We start from the raw sequence: 13,475 nt of genomic DNA, 5'->3' as shown, positions 1-13,475 counted from the left end.
GTTTCTGTTCCTGTGGGAGGTTGTGTTTCTGTAGATGGTGTTGGAGCAGTAAAAGCAGTAGTAGAAACTCCTGGTGATGTAGGTGTCGGTGGACCAACAGTTGTAGTGGCCGTTGATGGCGTTTCTCTTCGTGTTGTAGGTGGTGTTTCTGTGATTGGTGTTTCAGCAGTAACAGCAGTGGTAGAAATTTCTGATGATGTTGGTGTTGCTGTACCAGCAGTTGTAGTAGCTGTGGATGGTGTTTCTGTTCCTGTGGGAGGTTGTGTTTCTGTAGATGGTGTTGGAGCAGTAACAGCAGTAGTAGAAACTACTGATGATGTAGGTGTTGGTGGACCAGCAGTTGTTGTTGCTGTTGATGGTGTTTCTGTTCGTGTTGGAGGTGGTGTTTCTGTGATTGGTGTTTCAGCAGTAACAGCAGTAGTAGAAATTTCTGGTGATGTTGGTGTTGGTGTACCAGCAGTTGTAAATGGTGTTTATGGTGTTTCGGTTCCTGTGGGAGGAGGTGTTTCTGTAGATGTAGTAGGAGCAGTAACAGAAACTCCTGGAACTCCTGGTGATGGAGGTGGTGTTTCTGTGATTGGTGTTTCAGCAGTAACAGCAGTAGTAGAAATTTGGGGTAATGTTGGAATTGGTGTACCAGCAGTTGTAGTAGCTGTTAATGGTGTTTCTGTTCTTGTGGGAGGTGGTGTTTCTGTAGATGGAGTAGGAGCAGTAACAGCAGTAGTAGAAACTCCTGGTGATGTAGGTGTCGTTGGACCAGCAGTTGTTGTTGCTGTTGATGGCGTTTCTGTTCGTGTTGGAGGTGGTGTTTCTGTGATTGGTGTTTCAGCAGTAACAGCAGTAGTAGAAATTTGGGATAATGTTGGAATTGGTGTACCAGCAGTTGTAGTAGCTGTTAATCGTGTTTCGGTTCCTGTGGGAGGTGGTGTTTCTGTAGATGTAGTAGGAGCAGTAACAGCAGAAGTAGAAACTCCTGGTGATGTAGGTGTTGGTGGACCAGCAGTCCTTGTTGCCGTTGATGGTGTTTCTGTGATTGGTGTTTCTGCAGTAACAGCAGTAGTAGAAATTTCTGGTGATGTTGGTGTTGCTGTACCAGCAGTTGTAGTAGGTGTGGATGGTGTTTCTGTTCCTGTGGTAGGTGGTGTTTCTGTAGATGGAGTTGGAGCAGTTACTGCAGTAGTAAAAACTCCTGGTGATGTAGGTGTCGGTGGACCAGCAGTTGTTGTTGCTGTTGATGGCGTTTCTGTTCGTGTTGGAGGTGGTGTTTCTGTGATTGGTGTTTCAGCAGTAGTAGAAATTTCTTGTGATGTTGGTGTTGGTGTACCAGCAGTTGTAGTAGCTGTTAATGGTGTTTCTGTTCTTGTGGGAGGTGGTGTTTCTGTAGATGGAGTAGGAGCAGTAACAGCAGTAGTAGAAACTCCTGGTGATGTAGGTGTCGGTGGACCAGCAGTTGTCGTTGCTGTTGATGGCGTTTCTGTTTGTGTTGGAGGTGGTGTTTCTGTGATTGGTGTTTCAGCAGTAGTAGAAATTTCTGGTGATGTTGGTGTTGGTGTACCAGCAGTTGTAGTAGCTGTGGATGGTGTTTCTGTTCCCGTGGGAGGTGGTGTTTCTGTAGATGGTGTTGGAGCAGTAACTGCAGTAGTAGAAACTCCTGGTGATGTTTGACCAGCAGGTGTAGATGTTGATGAAATTTCTGGCGTTGTTAGCGTTACTGTCATAGGTGTCGAGGTGGAAGTCTTTGTAACTGTTATTATAATTGTTGTTTTAGTAGTTTGTGGTGGAGTTGTGAAAGTGAATGGCGTGGTTGTTGTCATGCATTTGTTAATATTTCTTATTATCATGCCGTTGAAACCACACACAGCCGTAAAACATGTGCCATTCCCATCTGTGGTATCGTACACCACTTGTCCAGTAGTGTATATCTTCCCATCATAGGTACACAGAGAAAGACATTCTGCCTCTGTAACACATTTCCTTGTGTCCTCCCTCAGAAATGGCCTTTCTAAAGGGCACTGAGGAAAACACCCTAGGGTAATAATAAATGGCAAGAAGGAATAAACAAGAAAGAAATTTCAATTGACTGAGTGTTTCTTGAATCTAAAGAAAAATTATTAACATATTAATAATTCACATCATAATATTCTCTGTGGTTTGGACTACATTTACCCAATAAATGATTTAAAGATTATTTCATACCCTCTAGAAGAGGAATTTGATTAGAACAAGTTCCTGATGGGTTTCTACAAGTTTTCATGCAGGTGGATCCACAGGTTTTATAGTGCCATTCACATTCATCTGGAGGGTTGTTGTAGTAGTCACAGAATAAAGCTGCAAGAACAATCACTTTAGTCAGCAGTATGACAATGTTTATATGTGGTCAAATAATAGAGGATAATGACAAAATACACTTTTTTTTGCTTAAATCTGTAGTCTTCTGAGTTGCACATTTCATGTAGATTTGCATATGGAGAATTCTGACTGCATTGAACACAATTTATAACAGTACTTGGACTTACGACATATGCTTGGGCTTCGCCATGCCACACAAGCTCCTTTTTTACGGCATTCAGCAGCGTAAGCTGCCACTGCAGTACAGAAACAATCACAGTCACCCCCACTGTCACATGCACAGGTGTCCCTTACACAGGCATCATAGTATGGGCCAGAATCCACCTAGAGACAAGAAATCATTTAAATATAAATTTCAGAAGACCACAAACTTTCTGAATGCACAAGGATTATAATTTTTACTCACACGTGAATGGCAGTCTGTAAAGACAGGGCTTGTGATGATGCTGCATTGTTTGATAGCCCAGGCACTCCGATGTGGATTTTTTTCACATGGATTCATCAAGTTGCTCACTTCTGGACAGCTGGGATTCACCTTCCAGCTGTTTCCAAATGCCACTGCATCAGTGACCTCTTCTCCATCATGCTTCACAAAGTCATTGTTCGCATTACCGTCAAAGTTTCCACACAGTCCACACACCTTGCCCTGCCATAGAGATCATGTGGGTGTTAAGGTAAGTGGATGAACACAAAGGTGTAGAGAATAGTTTTGTGATTTGTGCATGTAGGGGTAATGCTTACCTTAAATTTAGGATGGAGTTGGAGCATCAGACTCGTCTTATTGTCCCAGATTAAGTTCAAAAGACCTTTGACCTCTATGACATTGTATATTCCAGCAGTATGGATTTGATATAGGTAATCAGTGCCATTGCTTTCAACAACTTTGATCCCATTCTCCTCTGATAAAATCATCTTGTATCTCTGCAGGATTTGAATAGTCAGTGACATACAGTTATCCTTAAGCAAACAATGTCTGCATAAATATATTATTATATTCCAGATTTTAACATACTTTTAAACTATGCTCAAGATGACTCCGAGCTATGAAATAAACTCACCCCAAAGAAAAGATTGATGGATTTGGAGCAAATGGTGCCGCTGGTGCCGCAGGGGATGTTCTCTGTGACCAGGCGTAGAAAATATGGACTCTGTTCATTATTGCAGTTATCCTAAAGGGGTTGCACATTAATTGTGTGTCAGACCAGAATAGTTTTTTTTTTTTTACTAGGTAAGAAGCCAAATTCGAAGAAAAACATACATGGGCTAAGATGTGTTCACAGTCTCCAAGGAAAGAATATTTCTTGCCATCAAAAGTCATGAAATGACCTTCACCATAGATGGTACAGGTGCCATAACACTCATTATCTGTACAAGTCCACATCCCATTTGTGCATGTGCTGAAATATAAACAACAATTCACAGATTAACCCTTTAATGTTATATGTTTCTTACCTCTCATTTTCAGTGAGACTGTAAAGTAGGAATCTTGTAATGTTTTTCAAATTACTTATTTTTTGGGGGATGGAGAAAAAAAGTAGTGCATAGGTTGTGATGGTATAGCTGTAATTTCTTTCTTACTACTACCAATGCTTCTTGCTGCTATCAATGCTAGCTCACCAGGTGTTACAGTCCTCTTGAACTTGCTCTCCAGGTGAATAGCTGAGTCCGTTGTGGACACAGGGGCAGTTTGTCCTCTCCACACACCCACCTTTTCCATCAGCCAGAAGGTCATCTGGACACATACACCCTGATACACACCCTGTACTCACCTACAGATAAAACAAACCAAGAAGGACCAGCATTGGTAACCCTTCAAAATCCTTTTGTGGCAAAAAATACAATAACTGCCGGAAAACTGCTAACTGCTAAGTAATGTTTTTGTCTTTTCCCCATCCAAACTCACGCAGTTGTTTAGGTCTTGGTTCTGACAGGTCCTCTGACACTCTGTCCCTTTTGTTCCAGGTTCATAATTTGAGCATTTGAAGAAGACCATTGGAGTCACACAGTCTAAAAACAGTCACATATATGAGAAGTGGGAAACTTCCACACTGATGACTCAGTTTGGAATTTGACAAGCGCAATTTCAGAATTAAGTTCCAACTTACCTTCTTGACTGGAGCAGTGCAATTTTCCAAGGGTACAGGTGCTATAATATGACAAAACAGTGCAAATCAGGTGTTACTTATGGTTGTCAAGACAAGAGTTATCATTGGTATTCTAACAACAATGCATTGGTTATGGAATGAGGAACTCATACCATGCAACACCGTCTATGTTGGATGTTACCGATGGTTCTATGACCTGGTTGCCTTTGTAACAAGGACACTGGTGGGCAGGCACACAACTGCCGTCTTCATTAAGGTAGGTTCCCTCAGAACAGACGCAGCCGTCTACAGGTGTGAAGGACCCTGGGCAGGTTCCTTCTGGTTCACTGAGAGAGCGGCAGGTGCTGCCACAGCTGGACACACCGTAGGAGTACTTCATGTTTTCTAAACATTCAGATGCTGTGCACAGATAAACACATTTTTATTATGACTCATTATTTCATTTTATTCCAAATCTGCAGAATGTAATTCAAATGCATTAATTCTATTGAACTCTACAAGCAAGTATTCTCACCACAGGGGTCAGAATCCATCCAGCCCTGGAGAATGACTCCTCTGGCAGCACAGGCGTGGGCATAGTTGGACACGGCCGCACACATACACTTCCTAATATCTGCACATTTGCAGGTATCATAGACACACCACTGCAGAGGATGAAACCCAGATGCAATTATATGTAATTCATACATATATACAGTTCATTTTAAAAGAGAAGAGTGTTCAGTGCAAAAATACTCACTTGGTAGAAAATCTCAGGACATATTTCTGAATGACATGCGGAAAAGACTCCGCTGTTGTTTGTAAGACGGGAACACCAGTCTTTAGCAAGTTTCTCTGAATGGAAAGAATAAAGAGAGTTCTGTAATGTTTGCAAGTTAAATAATTGCATATATTAATTACTTTTATCTATTTATTTATGTATTTATTTAAATGTTTGTATTACTGTGTACCTGTGTCCACACTCAAGCTACAGGGGTTGTCAAATGTGTTTTCAAGATCTGGACAACTGTATGGGGTTTTCTTCCAGAAGTTGACAAATGTTATTGGTGTGCCCTCTATGATACCAGACTCTGTTTTGAAGTCATCTGATTGGACATCATTATAGTTTCCACATAGACCTGAAAGAAGAACGGTGTAGAATTAAAAATTCAATGCCTGTAATTCATTCACTATGCACTGATGCATTTTTGAAAGGTCTTTTTTTTTATTATAAAGGAGTCATATATGTACATTTTAAATCATTATACTGTAGCAATTTTATAAATCTTACATTTTTGCTCTTTCCTTCTTCACTAGCAATATATATATATATATATATATATATATATATATATCGTTTTTTTATTTATTATTTATTTATTGACAAAACTTACCACTCATTTTCCCTTTCTCTTCAGTGCTGGCTACAATATACAACTGCATGACTGGAGCCAACTGGATCTCTAGATGAAGGCTCTTCATATCAGCAATGATGAAAGAGGAAGTGGGCTGGAAGATGCTCACAGGACCTGGGACAACAAAATGGGTGTGTAAAACAGAACATCTAATCATCGGTGCCTATTGTTATGGTAATATACATATAGGATGTCAACCCACCTGTGGTGGCAGGAAGCTTATATGGACTGTTTTCATTCAGTGTCACAACACCATTGGAGGCAAAACTAATCTGTTTTATAAGTAAAACAACAACAACAACAAAAAAAGAAAAGAAAATATGTTTTGTAATTGCATCTTGGAGGATTTTGCTATAAAAAAGATGGTGAAGTATGCTTTATGTACTCAGCACTATGCTGAAAGCAAGTGTATCATTCTGATCATAGACAATAGAAAAATTAAAAATAGGAACTCTGTGCTTACAGTGGTCCCCGAAATGACAAGGGTAACTGAATTTAGACATGTGTCTGTTCGGGCCGGATCACACTTGGCCAGGTTTCCCACGACAGCAATATCACTGTCATTAGAGTGCTGGAATGAAAGAAATGATTGTAAGAACCTCAACGTTATATAGTGTGTATTACATACAGGGGAATGGCAAACTTTATAATGTCAGAACTTTTCTAATTGTTATATAAACCATATGAATAAATGTGTAAGCGAAGGCTTTCATTTATCTCGCCCTGAAAAAAAACAAACATCTGGATCATCTGCTGTACTGGCAGACCTTAGTAAGGATGTAGTCACAGTTGCCGCTGAAGGTGAAGGTCTTTCCATCATAAGTGGTGATGTGAGACCCTCCAACAACAGAGCAGATTCCGGGACATTCCAGGTATGTACAAGTCCAGTGTCCAGCGGCGCACACACTGACACGATACGGCAGCAGTGTTAGCATTGGGGAAATATGTAAGTGGTATTAAATGTGAATTTAAAATATTTAAATAAAAAAATTGTTACCATTTTTTGCAAGCTTGTTTGTAAGACTCTCCTGATCGATATACTGCGCCGTCATGCAGACAAGGGCACTCGTTCACAGGAACGCAGCCACTCAGGCCAATGTCGTCTTCCACGGTGCCTTTACAAAAAAAAAGCATGATACTTTTTATTTTGAGGAAAAAGTGGCTTTAAAAGAACAGCTTTAAATATGCAAGTGTTTGACTTTTGATGTGGAGTGAAATTACCTTCAGGGCAAAAACAGCCATCCAGACAGTGTTCTTTACACATTAGATTTGCATCTGGATCTGAGCAGGTGTTCTTGCACGGACTCCCACACTCCATGTATTGCAAGTTCAAAGGACACGTCTTTGCTGCTCCACAGAATAACACAATTAGTATATCAAACACATCAGACAATATCACAACTTTTATACCACAGAATTGTTGAATTCTTGTTTCAGATTCTTGAAAATGAACCCATTATTCACTTGCTCATTGTTATTTATATATTTATTTGAATCATACCCATATAGTCTGCAAGTTCTAATATTCAGTTCAAGTGAGCTGTAAGTGTTGTGGTGGTATTACCATATTATTCCTACTGATTTCTTTTAGTCGTTTTCCAGAAATGATACTCACGACAGAGCTGTTCTGTCCTCCATGTTCCTGGTATTCCTCCAGCATGAGTGCACTGTCGTGAAATCTCTGTGAGCGTGTTGCAGAGACAGTCGTGATTGCCGTAACACTGACACAGGTCGTCTACACAGGCTTTTTCAAATGAAATCATGTCCATCACCCTGTAACAGTCAGCAAACCCTGGACTGCTGAGATGCTGCTGGCAAACACTTATGTGCTAAAAACAGGAAAAATGCACATTTTAATCAATTTTTCCATTGGCAATAAATAAAACAGTCAATTTAATTCAGTGAAATTGGCGAATTTTTTAATTGTAAAAAATATTGCCCCAAAAACTTTGTCACATACCTGGTCGCACTGATCCCCAGGAGGAAGTGTAACGTCCTCGCAGGATTCAGTTGGTGTGGAAACCTTCCAGGTGGCTGGGCCTGAGAAGGATTTATTTAGTTTGTCAAACATCATATTGAAATTATGTATGTATTTTGTCTGGCATTCAAAAGAAGATCTAAACCAAACATTCATGACGTCATTTGATTGAAACGTCAGGTTTACCGCTTTCAGGGATATCGTCATTCTTGTTGCCGTTGTAGTTTCCACAGAGTCCACAGGTCTGACCTTGGTACTTCTCTGCAAGTTCAATCTAGGAAACATCATATAACAAGATACTGTCAGCAATACAAATACAATTTATTTTCTCAAAGCGAATCTATCCTAATGTTTATTTGTGGCTAAAATATATGACAGTGCAAACACACTTAATAAAATCAACACTGAGCTGTCAGAAACGTCTGCAAAACCTGTTGGTTCACTATGGCTTATTTAGACAATTCATATTTGCTTTGTGATTTGTAGAACTGATGTCCTGTTTGATGTTTAATTTTCCTAGTCTTACTTGTGTGCAAACAAATATGATAGCTTAAAGGGTGTGTGTGATTTCGTTATAGGGTTATGAATTAATCATGACACATACTAAACAAGAAACTGCGCTGGAATTCTCCTGCACTTTATCAGGTTTGCTTTGTTTTGTTTTTACTGCTATCAACAGATTTAATCAAATCAGTTTTACAGTTTTCTTTGGAACTCTTATCTGGCTTGTTGTATCACAGATTCATCACAAGTATTACAATAACCACATTTAAACATCAAGATTTGATTCAATCATACCAATATAGAGTTGTCTTCTTCCCAGAAGACAGTCATTCCATATCTGGAGACTTTAATACTTGTTGGGGTTCCTTCAATTTTAATTCCATTCTGATTGATTGGAATCGACACCCTGTAAGAGGAAGTGTTACACATTTCAACCAAACATGTTTGCGTATTTTAAGATATAGTCATATAATTGAGTAACTGTCATCATTAAGATTTTAGCTTACATTTTTATAAATGTAGAATAATTTTCACCATTTTTAATTTTAGAAGCACTAATATTCTGTTGTTTCTCAATTTAATATAAGTTTAAAAAAGGTTGACGCTAGAATATATCAGGTAAAAATGAAATAAAAATCAACTTACGCTTGATCATCCATGGTGATGTCGCCATTAGTGATTTTGATGATTGTTCCCTCCAGCTTTATTGTGACTGTGCTAAAGGTGATTGAGCCATTCACAGTCTCTCTTTGCATTTGGATGTTAAAATCAGAAACCGTAATGTCACACATCACTGTCAGAACATAGTTGCACGTGTCTGGCACTTGAAAGAATTGACCATCAAAGGTCTTGAAGTGGAAATTTCCCCATGTGCTGCAGATCGTGGACTGATGATCAGGATTTGGTTGAACTAAACCAAGAGAGACAGTTTTTAAATATCTAATCTGTGATAAGTACTTTCGGTGTGCAAAAATACACAATTTAGTTCCCTGAATTGTAAGAACTGATGCTAAACATGCATTTTAAATAATTGTTTAATACCTTTTGTTACCATCACAGTCGTCATTGGGAACACTAAATATAACAGACAAAAAGAAAAACTGTTTTCATTTTTTATGAAACACATTTGTTTGCAAAAGAAAATAAAACTTTCCTTCTAAAAATGTTATAAGACGGATATAGTTTCACAGTGTTACACGAGTCATATTTACCCACTCAAAAAATAGTACACCTCAAAATGTCTTTGCTGTAATATTTCTGAATATTTCTGAACATATTGTTACTGAACTTTGAACGTCCTAAATAATGTTTTACAATTATAATGCGCAGACCACTTAAACTTTTACTTTACTTTATTCATAATTAGAAACTTGACTGAAAGAATGTTGCATATTTTAAAGATTGAAATTATCAGTTCATTCAGTTTTCTATTCCATAATTAGTGTTTCAATTGTCATTGACCTTACAACCACGGTTAAAATCTTGTAAGTTGGTTCATATAATTGTTTTTATCATATTAAAGTTTTTGATATTAAATTTGACATTTTTGTCATCTATGTTAAATTTTAATCAACAATTTGAATTTTTCAGCAAAATTTGTAAAAATAAAAAAAGTAAAAAATTTTCAGGCAGAGTGAACTTTACTGTTATCACTCTATCTATATTTTTTTATTGATGAGAAATTTAAACTGAAATACTTTGATTAAATATATTTGAATTTACTTATACAAAAGGTTTTAGGTTTACTTCTGATTGATCTGATGGTTCTTGGTCAGTACATCTCATATAATACATAGCTACATTTAAAAATATTCACCTGTTGTTGTTGTTGGCGGCCAGGTTGTAAAGTCCATAGGATCCTTCATAACATCCCCATAATCCCCCAAGAAGCCTTTAACATAGAAAGAGGTTTTTAAATGATATTTTCAATGTCATTTCAAGGATTTCAAAGTTTTTTGCTTCTTTTTTTCAGTTTTATTCTGCTTACCTCCTTGTACCGACTGCAGCCCCATCAGCAGGATGACCCATCTCAGCATGCACATCTGGGACATCCTCACAGTCCCCATGGAGACAACATCCATCCTCAAGAGCTAATGCAAGTTATCTGTCAGCACTTGTCCTTTTATAATTGCTATTAGTTTGCTTTGGAGGAATGTAGTTTGTGATCAGAGGGTGGACCCGTTGCTTGAATTTGGCCTTGGGCTTGGTAGATACTTGATGCAAACAAATATTTAATGTCTTCATTGGTGATATTAAATAAACTGTATTTAAATGATGAGAAAGACGTTCGGCCACACAATGATTCATTTTTCGCTTGTTTGAATTACAAGGATGTACAAGGATGTGGCTCTTGACTCGTCCCCAATGTGAAATATATTTTATTTAGCAATGTAATTTTTGTAATTTGAAAAATTTGCTAGCACTACTGAACGTTACTATTTTTGGCAAAAGCAGATTCAGTCTTTCTGCTCAACTAATAACTTAATAGCTATCAGAATTAACATGTCAATGAATCATGTTTAATGAGATGTTTATATTTTGGTGTTTATTAAAAAAATAATGAGAATGTATTAGTAAATATAGCTGCAAAAAATAAGTATGGAACCAAGCACACAAACTCCATAAATGTGTTAATGTATTAAATATAGCATCCCTGGTAATTATTTTAATCTAGCATGATTAAAATCCGTAACTACAGGTATCATTCAGTGCTCTGTGACCAAAATAGGCATTCTGTGCTTCCGTAATAAACTTGTTTTCAAGCTTAACGTACCACCTTCATGTTTTGTTTAATTTTGATTCATTTTCAATTCAATTCAATTCAATTGAAGTTTATTTGTATAGCGCTTTTTACAATACAAATCGTTGCAAAGTAACTTTACAGAAAATTAAGTTTCTACAATATTTAGTAGTAGCTTATCAGTGGTGACTGTCAGTTTATGTACATATGGCAGAAATGTACGGAAAAATCAATTAAATACGTAATCAGACAGACGATGAACACTATTAACAGCAATTATTATATGATGCAATCAAACTTTTTTCTAAAATTTTAGACATAAAAGGAAGATTTGAGATGGGTCTGTAATTTGCCAGTTCACTAGGATCTAGTTGTGGTTTCTTAATAAGAGACTTAATAACCGCCAGCTTGAATGGTTTTGGGACGTGACCTAAAGACAACGACGAGTTAATAATATTGAGAAGTGGTTCTTCTGCTACAGGTAACAACTCTTTCAGTAATTTAGTGAGTACAGTATCTTACAGGCATGTTGTTGGTTTAGATGCAGTGATAAGTTTATTTAGCTCTTCCTGTCCTATAGTTGTAAAGCACTGCAGTTTATCTTTGGGTGTGATGAATGAAGCTGAAGTATTAGACGCTGTAGAATCTACATTTGCTATTGTATTTCTGATGTTATCTATTTTATCAGTGAAGAAATTCATAAAGTCATTACTATTAAACTGTGAGGGAATATTTAGATCGTGTGGCGTCTGGTTATTTGTTAATATAGCCACTGTGCTAAATAAAAACCTTGGATTGTTTTGGTCATTTTGATTAATTAATCGGCTAAAATGTGATTAATTAAATTTAAAATATTCATCAATTGACAGTCAGCTAATACTTGCATCTTAAATCAATACTATGGCATAATCCAAAGGCAAATAGGAACAGTACTCGATTCAATAGCCTTTCAGCAGAGTTGTGTACTCAGAACTTCATCTTGCCCAGTTTGACATGTCTAAGGGTTAATTCTTTGAAACCTCTTACGACTGTAGATCTTTCTGGTTGCAACAGCAAACATATGGGAAGTATTTAAATGTGTAAACATTGTCTTTTCTATTCTCACTGTTTGCTAAGTGTCAGAGTACTCGTATTGACGGATGAATTTGACCGGGTATTAAAGTACGTCAATAGCATTATTAAATGATTCAAAAGGTCCCTTAAACAACAGACTATGCTTTTTGGTCAATATATTGGGTGTGTGTTGGTATTACATACCTGAAAAAAGAATTTGATATGTATTTATCATAATATGTGACCCTGGACCACAAAACCCTAAGGGTCAATTTTTCGAAATTGAGATTTTAGGGTTGGGTACCGATTGGCACTGGTACCTATAGGCAGGGGCGTGTCTACGTGGTGGCCAGGGGTGGCACCGGCCCCCCCCTGAAATTTGGCTGGCCAGCCCAGGTGCCCCCCACCTACCAGATGTCTTGTGGTAGGCTTGTTTTTAGTAAATTTCTAACTGCATCTGGCAGTGGCGGATCCTGGCATGTGTAGGCAGCTGCCTAGGGCCGCTTTCTTCTCTTCTTTATACTTAATTTTAGGCGGTTTATATAGTGTGATCTTAATGACAATGTCGAGAGCACATAATGTTACGCGATCCATGTGCGCGAGGACGAATCTCTCCACTCCCAAGCAGATTTCCTTCACTCACACAAAACTGGACGTGTGCTTTTAAATATTGTTCTTTTATGAATTGGCTCTGCTCTGTCACTGTCTCTGTCTCTGTCACTCTTTGTTTAGTGAGTGTACATGATGTATTATAACATACATCATTCCGCAAACACAAGCCCGCCCGGCCACCCTCTTTTGAGCCAGTGCCCCCGACTGGCCCCCCCATTTAAAATGCTCTAGACACGCCACTGTAACCGGTATGTACTAGAACCGAATCAGAATGCAGATTTCGGTGCCACTTAAATGCCTGAGCAATCGATTGAAATATTTGTCCTCTGCTTCTCTGAAACGGACGCAAGAAGCATCATCACCGGCACCATGTGTTAAAAATAATTTCCAGACAGAGAAAATGCATGTGAATGCAAGTCGGAAAGCTCTAATAATACAATTCCAACAAATCTTTGTAGTAACACTAGTGTCCATATTGAGAAATGTTTCTAAACCTGTTGTCCAACAAAAGAGAACATTATAACATGTTTTTACTCTGCAACATCAGTCAAATAACTTTGGCTTCATATCACAGAATGAGGAAGAAAATATGTTCTCTACTGTAAAAAGGCTATGTCGTTTATCAATGGATTATAAATAAATTTAAATATTATGAAAATACCAGAGATGGCTTGAATAACACAGTTAAACCATATATTTTTGCAGTTGAGTGTTTGTCTCTGTTTCACCATTCAAAACGT

The 13,475-nt window shown here is 37.9% G+C and overlaps 1 protein-coding gene across 13 annotated transcripts in view; it reads right to left on the bottom strand.

Annotated features, from left to right (window-relative positions):
* LOC107673229 (mucin-2-like) overlaps nucleotides 1-10,411 on the bottom strand; it is a 25,051-nt gene extending 14,640 nt beyond the window's left edge. For 6 of the 13 annotated variants that reach the window (XM_016466727.1, XM_016466729.1, XM_016466731.1 and 3 more), the window contains exons 1-30: nucleotides 10,318-10,411; nucleotides 10,147-10,221; nucleotides 9,372-9,404; nucleotides 8,976-9,240; nucleotides 8,625-8,736; nucleotides 8,013-8,100; nucleotides 7,809-7,888; nucleotides 7,464-7,677; nucleotides 7,070-7,195; nucleotides 6,846-6,963; nucleotides 6,616-6,754; nucleotides 6,312-6,419; nucleotides 6,051-6,120; nucleotides 5,828-5,962; nucleotides 5,405-5,572; nucleotides 5,194-5,288; nucleotides 4,969-5,098; nucleotides 4,607-4,853; nucleotides 4,455-4,495; nucleotides 4,253-4,356; nucleotides 3,967-4,118; nucleotides 3,608-3,746; nucleotides 3,408-3,518; nucleotides 3,091-3,270; nucleotides 2,756-2,995; nucleotides 2,517-2,673; nucleotides 2,197-2,328; nucleotides 1,530-2,026; nucleotides 638-851; nucleotides 199-454 (exon numbers count right to left, since the gene is read on the bottom strand). In XM_016466727.1, the coding sequence (XP_016322213.1) occupies nucleotides 199-454; nucleotides 638-851; nucleotides 1,530-2,026; nucleotides 2,197-2,328; nucleotides 2,517-2,673; nucleotides 2,756-2,995; nucleotides 3,091-3,270; nucleotides 3,408-3,518; nucleotides 3,608-3,746; nucleotides 3,967-4,118; nucleotides 4,253-4,356; nucleotides 4,455-4,495; nucleotides 4,607-4,853; nucleotides 4,969-5,098; nucleotides 5,194-5,288; nucleotides 5,405-5,572; nucleotides 5,828-5,962; nucleotides 6,051-6,120; nucleotides 6,312-6,419; nucleotides 6,616-6,754; nucleotides 6,846-6,963; nucleotides 7,070-7,195; nucleotides 7,464-7,677; nucleotides 7,809-7,888; nucleotides 8,013-8,100; nucleotides 8,625-8,736; nucleotides 8,976-9,240; nucleotides 9,372-9,404; nucleotides 10,147-10,221; nucleotides 10,318-10,411 (4,520 nt within the window). Of the gene's footprint in view, nucleotides 1-198; nucleotides 455-610; nucleotides 852-1,308; nucleotides 2,027-2,196; nucleotides 2,329-2,516; nucleotides 2,674-2,755; nucleotides 2,996-3,090; nucleotides 3,271-3,407; nucleotides 3,519-3,607; nucleotides 3,747-3,966; nucleotides 4,119-4,252; nucleotides 4,357-4,454; nucleotides 4,496-4,606; nucleotides 4,854-4,968; nucleotides 5,099-5,193; nucleotides 5,289-5,404; nucleotides 5,573-5,827; nucleotides 5,963-6,050; nucleotides 6,121-6,311; nucleotides 6,420-6,615; nucleotides 6,755-6,845; nucleotides 6,964-7,069; nucleotides 7,196-7,463; nucleotides 7,678-7,808; nucleotides 7,889-8,012; nucleotides 8,101-8,624; nucleotides 8,737-8,975; nucleotides 9,241-9,371; nucleotides 9,405-10,146; nucleotides 10,222-10,317 lie in introns of all 13 variants that reach the window. The other 7 variants (XM_016466737.1, XM_016466741.1, XM_016466730.1 and 4 more) reach the window with 6 other exon arrangements.
* Between the last annotated feature and the right edge of the window lie 3,064 nt (nucleotides 10,412-13,475).

This window comes from Sinocyclocheilus anshuiensis, unplaced genomic scaffold (assembly GCF_001515605.1).
Source record: "Sinocyclocheilus anshuiensis isolate Anshui unplaced genomic scaffold, SAMN03320099.WGS_v1.1 scaffold68, whole genome shotgun sequence".
Classification (NCBI taxonomy): Eukaryota; Metazoa; Chordata; class Actinopteri; order Cypriniformes; family Cyprinidae; genus Sinocyclocheilus; species Sinocyclocheilus anshuiensis.
Note: the sequence above shows the minus strand (reverse complement) of the source record. Positions and strands in the feature narration are given on the sequence as shown.